The 9,233-nt window shown below is 44.0% G+C and overlaps 1 protein-coding gene across 1 annotated transcript in view; it reads right to left on the bottom strand.

Moving 5' to 3' along the window:
- Nucleotides 1-204: 204 nt before the first annotated feature.
- The window catches only part of LOC122557440 (coagulation factor IX-like), a 32,305-nt gene continuing 23,276 nt past the window's right edge, over nucleotides 205-9,233 (bottom strand). Inside the window, exons 7-8 of the mRNA XM_043705194.2 lie at nucleotides 5,086-5,206; nucleotides 205-998 (exon numbers count right to left, since the gene is read on the bottom strand). Coding sequence (XP_043561129.2) covers nucleotides 451-998; nucleotides 5,086-5,206 — 669 coding nt within the window. The 3' untranslated portion in view covers nucleotides 205-450. The remainder of the gene's footprint in view (nucleotides 999-5,085; nucleotides 5,207-9,233) is intronic.

Raw genomic sequence — 9,233 nt, 5'->3', positions numbered from 1 at the left:
CTGTTCACCGCTTAACTTTGTAGAATTACAGTAAATGTCTTCCTCTGAGTCTGAAGAAATCTTTGCCTTTTCTCATTAACCAAGATGGCAGATTCTTCCTTTAGAATTTGTCTCATTTGTTGGAATGTATCTCTTCCCCACCTTCTGGAATATCCCTTAAGTGATAGGCAAGTGAATTAAAAAACTGAAAACACAGGGATAATGTAGGCAGATATTCCATTTATTAGGCAAGAACAGCCCAGAATAAGGTTTGAAACTTAGTTCTAAAAACTGATTGATAAATGTTTATGAGCAACTCCAAAGGTTTAACCTAGTATTTTGTTCCAAGCTGCAGGTTTAACACATTCTCCTTTCATAAGAAACCTTTATATGTCTAGTATATTTATTCCTTTTGTAAAGCTTCCACTTACCAAATCTGCATGCACTTAATATTGTCCTACTCCATTTCATTCAATACCCGATTGTGTCCTTAATCCAACTGTAATACCGTGACACTCTGGTGTAAAAGCCGTATTTTCCAGAAACTGCACAACCATCTCCCCAGCTAACGATGCCTGTTAAAAACCATGTGTTCTTGTAGCTTGTGACATGGGGACCCCCACTGTCTCCGTGACATGCATCTTTAGTTCCATTTGGGTAGCCGGCGCAGAACATGTTCCCAGTGACGCTGTATTTACTGGATTCTTTACACTTACTGCGATCGACGTAAGGGATGGCGATTTTTCGGAGCACTAATGCAGTGGGTCCCTTGTCAGCGAGTTGGCCCCAGCCGCTAACCATCCCATAAGCTTGTGTCATTAACACCTTCTCAGCAAAGCGTTTCTCAGGGACGCAGACGGGAATGGCAAAGCTGTTGAACTGTATCGGTGTTTTCAGCAAGATCAATGCAATGTCGTGGTCATATCGGCTCCGGTTGGCGTTGTACTTTGGATACATCACCACTTTCTCCACCTCGTGATACTTCTCCGTATGTTCAACTTTTTTAACATTGTGCTCACCTGAAGCAAATGCAAATGAAAAAAACTGTACAACAACTGCAAGGGAGAAGTGACAGCCCATTAGTGCCATTGCTACTCTGTTAATCCAGAAACCCAGGTGATATTTCGAGGGACCCAGTTTCAAATCCTGCCAACCATCCAGGGTGGGAAGGTGATGGTTTGGCTGATTTAGGGGCAGTGGTAGTATTCCTACCTCTCAGCCAGGAGAGCTGGCTTCACTGCCCAGTAATTCCCTCCCTAATGACATTGTGGGTCTACCCATAGCACAGGGACTGCAGCGGTTCAAGAAGGTAGCTCACCCCCACCTTCTCAAGGGGGCAACTAGGGACGGCCAATAAAATTCTGGCCAAGCCAACAATGCCCAAGTCCCATCTACTCCAGGGATGTGTCTAAAAAGGTTGGAGGGGAGAAGTCCTGTCCTGAACTGCTTAGCTGAGTTTGAGAGAGGTGTGTGGGATGTGATGGGAAAAGTGTGAGGGATTTTGATTGTTCACCAATTGCTGAACAGGAGACTGTGTTTCTAGTCATTTTGAAGCACATTGATTTTGAAACACAGGAGAAGGTTGTGAATTAGTCAGAAAGAGTGAAGAATTTCTACTTTCTAATAATCCACAGTTTAGAATTAATGGTGAAAGAAATGTAATAATTTTTGACTTGCTACAAGCGTTGGTGGTTTAATGAAGGGATGGTAAGAGGACTTGCAGGATTTGGAAAAGCTTACATACCCCAGGCAGGTCGAGATGACCATGTCTACAGGAAGTGGCAGCTGCTTGACCACACTGAGCTCTCGGGTTAGGAGCTGGACTATTGGCCAGAGCACAGCAGTGTATCCCTGAGGCTGGGAGTTAAATGGGAAGCAGGTTTTTAGAGGTGGTCACCTTGCAGATTAACTAAGCAACGTCAGGGAGGGAATGGGTTACCATTAGTCAGAAGGAGGGAGGCAGGCAGGTAATCAAGGGAACGGTTTTCCCAAGAATAGCTTGTGCTGGAAAATGGTGAGAGTGACAGTGAGTCTGGAGAGTATCAGCTGCACAAAATGGGAGCAGATGAGCAGAGAGAAGGATATCAGTCTAAGAGTCAGCAATGGAGATAGCAGATAGGTCTTTGTGCAGTTGCAGATGTGACTCCAGGCTGGTGTGTGACCTCTTTGAGTTGGAGATGTCACTGAAGGAAATTCTGAAGGGGAAGACCAACAATCAGAGATTGTGGTTCATATTGGGACCAAAGGGAGGAGGTACTGCCATAAGAGTTCAGGAAGTTAAGTTGCAGTTTGAAAACCAGGACCTCAAAGGTTGTAGTCCTGAGTATAGGAGGAGGTGGAAAGACCAGATGAATGCATGGCTGAAGTGTCGGAGGAGGGGGAAGGACATCAAATAAATAAAACAAGAACTGCGAATGCTGGAGAAATGAAACAAAAAAGGGGGGAATTTCTGGAGAAACTCTGCAGCTCTGGCAGCATCTATGGGAAAAAAGCAGGATTAACATTTCATGTCCAGTGACTCTTCTTGAGATCATCAGATTCCTGGATCACTGGGTTCATTTTGGGGAAAGTGGAACCTGCCTAAGTCCAACATATTGTACCTGATAAAAACCCCACAGTACAGGGCTGGAGATTATTCCCCTGGGTCTTTCATAGGGACAGTGTGCAGTCTAAAATGCACCTGAGAGGCAAATTGAGAGGAATGAGATTAACAGCTCATTCATAAAGACAACACCTTCATCAGTCCGTTGTGCTGCATCCCATTCTCTTGTGAATAGTTCCTGGTCCTTGCTGTCTTACTAAAGGAGGACTCATGCTCTAAGCTCAGCATTGTAGTGTAGCAGACTCAGGGACATGGTGTCTGTCTGAGTGAGTGGTCATAACCTGTTCCAGAGTCTAGATTAGAGTGGTGCTGGAAAAGCACAGCAGTTCAGGCAGCATCCGTGGAGCAGAAAAATCGGCGTTTCGGGCAAAAGCCCTTCATCAGGAATACAAGCCCTGTATTCCTGATGAAGGGCTTTTGCCTGAAACATCGATTTTCCTGCTCCTCGGATGCTGCCTGAACTGCTGTGCTTTTCCAGCACCACTCTAATCTAGACTTTGGTTTCCAGCATCTGCAGTCATTGTTTTTACCATAACCTGTCCCAGTCTGTCACTACATCCACATAAATGACCTGAGCTTACTGAAAACGTTTAACTGTAATCAAATGTAATTAGGGAATTTGTACCCAATCTTTGTGGAATTCCTCAACTGTTCGACATATACATACAGACACACACCCACACCCTCACACTTACACAGACGCACATGCACACACACGCACATGCACTCACACACACAAGCACACAGACTCGCACACACACACAGACACACACCCACACACAGAGTCACACATACACACACACAGACGCACACACACACATGCGCCCACACGCGCACACGCACATCCGCACAGATCCACACACACACACGTATACACACACACTCACACACATACACATTCCCCCCAACACACGTACATCCATGCATCCATCCACACACACATGTATACACATAGTCACAGCCATACACCCACAGTCACACACATACAACACATACACGTATAGACACAGTGACACACACACTCACATATACACACACAGACACAGTCACAGTCACACACACACATGCGTGCACACACACACATACACACGCATCTGCACACACATACACATACAGTCGGAGTCACTCACACACACATACAACACACATAGGCACAGTTTCACACATATACAATACACATACACAGACACAGTCTCTCTCTCACACGCACATATACACATACATGCAGACACAGTCACACTCACACATGCATGCATGCACACACACATACACACAGTCGCAGTCACTCGCACACAGTCGCAGTCACTCACACACACAGTCGCAGTCACACACACACACATACAATACACACACAGGCACAGTTTCACACAGACACACATACAATACACAGACACAGTCTCTCTCTCTTTCTCTCTCACACACACACTCATACATAGTCACAGTCACACATAGCCACAACCAAACACACACACACGCACGCACATACAACACATACACACAAAGTCTCTCACACATACTTACAACACACAGTCGCAGTCACACCCACACCCACGCACACACACTCACACACACATACACACACCCACACACACACACTCCCCCCAACACACACATACACCCTCGCATCCACACACACACATGTATACACACACACTCACACATAGTCATAGTCACACATAAGTCACAGCGCCTCCCCACACCCACACACACACAGTCGCAGTCACTCACACACACATACAATGCACACACAGACACAGTCTCACACACATACACACAAACACACACATACTGACATGACCATCCCCTACACACAAAAACACATTACCCCCAACACACAAATACACCCACACACACACACACACGTATACACACACATTTACACATAGTCACAGTCACACAGTCACAGCCACACATGTAGACACAGTCACATGCACACATACAACACACAAAGACACAGTCACGCACACACACTTACACATGCATGCGCACGCACACACATACATCCACACACACACCCACCCATAAACACACACATTCCCTCCAACACACACATACACTCACGCATCTGCACACCCATGCACACACACGTATATATACAAACACACACACAGACATCGTCTCACACACACACAAACACATATACAGTTGTGCGGACACATACACACGTATTCACATACATTCACATGCACTGTCACACAACAAATACTCACATAGGCATACACAGACATACATAGTCACATGCACACATACTCACATTCACATACACAGTCATGCACTCACACACAGACACGCACGGTCACATACATACAAACACACACACATTCACATACAGACACACACATTCACTCTCATACACAGATACAAACATGCATTCACACTCACACACTCATATACAGACACACACTCTTCCAAACAAAGTGCAGCTGCACAAAGGGGCTACTGTTTTTTATAAGTTCTCCATGTGACAATAAACAAGGAATCAACCTGCTTCATATGATACTTACCAACAACAACCCGAAAGGTCACAGGGTAATAAAAACAGTGTGCGGCTGTAATCACCCATTTTTCAGTCAAGATGCTGCCACCACAGAACCCTTTCTGCTTGTTATCATCCAGTAACATGACCTTCAACAAAAAGCAGAGAAACCGTCATCACTTGATCAGCTGGAACAAGATCAAAATTGTTGGAAAAGCTCAGCAGGTCTGGAGTTAACACTTTGGGTCCAGTGACACTTCCTCAGAACTTTGTGAACGGGATTTGTTTCGATACAGATTCCCGGCGACAAGAACAAATTCCCCAATCGATGAAACACTGAGCTGTCTTGCTCTACAACAGCAAAATCCTGCCAACAGTGGAAATCTGAAACAAAAGCAGAGAACACTGAAAGTACACTGTCGATCAAGCAGTCACTGGGAAGCGGAGTTTGTGCTTCGTTAGAGATTTCCTGTTCTCTGCCTTCTACTGATAGAGCGACAAGTGCAGTACCTATCATTCCGAGTTCTCTACACACAGCAGGATAATGCAGGGCTCTGTAAGGAGAATATTCATTCTGCTAGTGATGTTCTGCTCAGTTAGTTCCAGCTGCGCCATCATAAATGGCTTTATTCAAACTCAATATATTTTGACCTGTGACACCACAAAACCTTTGAAGGAATTAGGGAAGGTTGAGAGCACAAAATACCTGAAGCTGATAAGACTTAGGAGCAGAAGGAGGCCATTCAGCCTATTAATTCTGCTCCATCATGCAACAAAATTGCGGCTGATCTGATAATCATCAACTCCACTTTCCTGCCTTTTCCCCTGCTTTATTCTCTGACTGATTCAAAATCTATCTATCTCAGCCTCGAATATACTTAGTGACCCAGTCTCAACAGTATCCTGCTACAAAGAATTCAACAGGACTACTACCCTCTGAGAGAAAAATATCCTCCTCACCTCTGTTTTAAATAAACAACTCCATACTCTAAGATCTACCGTGTTATGGTAGATAACACTGTTTTTTCAAAGTGTTTTGCTTTCATTTATCAAAACTGCTACATTGCACTTTATTAGTTCCAGAATAACTTCAATCACCTTGATGTCCAGTAGCTCCCACATACTACAGCAGCAACACATCACCCATCCTGCCATCACTACTGTACTTTCTTAATTAATCATAAGTTCTTTATACTTGAAGGGTGTCCTGCTTTTTTCACATTCTTCATAACTAATTTTTTTTAATACTGGTTTCAACATTGCACTTAACAAGCTATTTTTGAGAAAAAGAGAGAAGAAAGACTTGAAACCTAAACATCTTTCTCTCCTTTAAAGTTTGAAATGCTCACTAGTCTGACTCACCAATCAGCCATATTTTCTGCACTTGCAGCACACTGAGGTCCATGACGTCTCTCTGACGCTGGTCTCCTTGCTGCTTGACCTCTTGGTCCACAGTTTTTAATCTTCTCCCATTCACGTCTCACTCAAAAGATACTGTAATGAGCTTTAGAAATAGACCTGGCCTTACTCACTTACCAGATAGTCACCAACTGACCAGCTTCTTCTGCAGCTGAGCAAGAATCAATTCCGAGAGCCCAAGGTGTTCAGGATAAAATTACCAAGCACCTCTTCCCCCTTCTCTGCATCACCTTCTGAAGCACTCAAACCTGACAACTGGACACTACATATGAATATTCAAGCGAGGAGCGACTCAGCACATTAAAGCTGGCTGCCAGGCAGTGAGCTCATGGCTGATCTGATTCTAACCCACAGTCTGTATTTGAATCTACTCCCGGTAAACTCCACCACTGACACTCAGTAACAATAGTGTGTATCATCTCCAAGACGCACTGCAGAAATTCACCAAGCCTCCTCAGACAGCACCTTCCAAACCCAAGGCCACATTTATCTAGAAGGATAAAGGCAGAAGATACATGGAAACACTAACACCTGCAAGTTCCCCTCCGAGCCACTCACCAACCTGACTTGGAAATATATCACCATTCCATCACTGTCGCTGGGTCAAAATCCTGGAATTCCCTCCCTAATGGCATCATGGAAGTGAGATGGTTCAAGAAGGCAGCTCACCCTCACCTTCTCAAGGGGTAACTAGGACTAGGCAATAAATGCTGGCCCAACTAGCAATGCTCATTGTTATGTTTGGCCAATCAGAAAATGACTCATTAATGCCTACTCCCTGTTTATTGTTTGTTAGTCAATCTTCTATCAATGCCAATACAGGCAGTGCCTGGATCATGAATGGGTTCCAGTTCTTAAATCCAGTTGTGAGTTGGTTTGTATGTAAGTCAAAACACACTATGATACAATATAAAACAGCCATTCGTAAGTATGAGAAAATATTCAAAGGTTGGATCTTGAAAATTAATACTAATGTGGGCTTTTGGTTATAAGTACACTCAGTTCTGCTATTACGCGTGTTTCTCCATTGCAAAGCGGCTTTAACATGATTGAAGAATTTATAGTTATTTGTAGAACGTGAACTTTCCTTACCTGTATTGGCTATAATGCCATTCCAGTCCCATTAGTCTAAATGGGGAGGCTATTAGATGATTTTCTTATAACACAAGATCACCATGGGAACGGAACTATAGCGTTATAGCAGAACTGAATTTTTGAGCATTCAAATCAGATATCTGTAATTTGAGGACTGCTTTCATGTTAATCCCAACTTTATGAGAATTTACTTTCTGCAATAACCATTGACTTGGCACCTTCTAGAAATCTAAATACAACGCATCACTGGTTCCCCTTTAACCACAGCACGTGTTATTCCTTCAAACAAGTCCAACAAATTGCTTAAAAAATTATTTCCTTTCACAAAACCATGTTGACTCTGCCTGATTGCCTTGAACATACCTACAGGCGCTGCTGAAGCATCATAGAACAATACAGCGGAACAGACATTTCAGCCCTTGGTGTTGCGCCAATCTTTAAACTAATCTAAGCTCATCTCCCTACACTATCCCATCATCACCCACGTGCTTGTCCAAGGATTGTTTAAATGCCACTAATGTGGCTGAGTTAACTACATTGGCAGGCAGGGCATTCCACGCCCTTACCACTCTCTGAGTAAAGACCTGCCTCTGACATCTGTCTTAAATCTATCCCCCCTCAATTTGTAGCCATGCCCTTTCATACAAGCTGATGTCATCATTCTAGGAAAAAGTCTTTCACTGTCTACCCTATCTAATCCTCTGATCATCTTATATGACACTATCAAATCCCCTCTTAGCCTTCTTCTTTCCAGTGAGAACAGACCCAAGTCTCTCAGCCTTTCTTCATGACACCTTCCCTCCAGAGCAGGCAACATCCTGGTAAATCTCCGCTGCACCTTTTCCAAAGCTTCCACATCCTTCCTGTAACGGGGCGACCAGAACTGTACACAATATTCCAAGTGTGGCTGCACCAGTGTTTCGTGCAGTTGCAGCATGACATTACGGCTCCAGAACTCAATCCGTCTACCAATGAAACCTAACACACCGTATGCCTTCTTAACAGCACTATCAACCTGGGTGGCAACTTTCAGGGATCTATGTACATGGACTCCAAGATCACTCTGAACATCAACACTACGAAGAATCTTTCCATTGACCCAGTACTCTGCCTTCCTGTTATTCTTCCCAAAGTGAATCACCTCACATTTAGCTGCATTGAACTCCATTTGCCACCTCTCAGCCCAATTCTGCAGTTTATCCAAGTCCTGCAACGTGTAACATTCTTCCACACTGTCCACTACTCCACCGACTTTAGTGTCGTCCGCAAATTTACTAATCCATCCACCTATGCATGCATCTAAGTCATTTATAAAAATGACAAACAGCAGTGGTCCCAAAATAGATCCTTGTGGCACACCACAGACTCCAGGCTGAATATTTTCCATCAACTACCACTCGCTGCCTTCTTCCAGAAAGCCAGTTTCTAATCCAAACTGTTAAATCACCCTCAATCCCATGCCTCTGCATTTTCTCCAACAGCCTACCACGTGGAACTTTATCAAAGGCTTTACTGAAGTCCATGTATACCACGTCAACTGCCCTACCCCCATCTGTATGCTTGGTCACCTTCTCAAAAAACACAATGAGGTTTGTGAGACACACCTACCCTTGATGAAACCATGCTGACTATCTCAAAACAAATTGTTACTTGCTAAATGAT

This window comes from Chiloscyllium plagiosum, unplaced genomic scaffold (genome assembly GCF_037043375.1).
Source record: "Chiloscyllium plagiosum isolate Xiang-an unplaced genomic scaffold, Cpla_swu_hap1 HiC_scaffold_11, whole genome shotgun sequence".
In the NCBI taxonomy this organism is placed as follows: Eukaryota; Metazoa; Chordata; class Chondrichthyes; order Orectolobiformes; family Hemiscylliidae; genus Chiloscyllium; species Chiloscyllium plagiosum.
The sequence above is the reverse complement of the archived record's forward strand: the minus strand, read 5'-3'. Positions and strand labels throughout refer to the sequence as shown.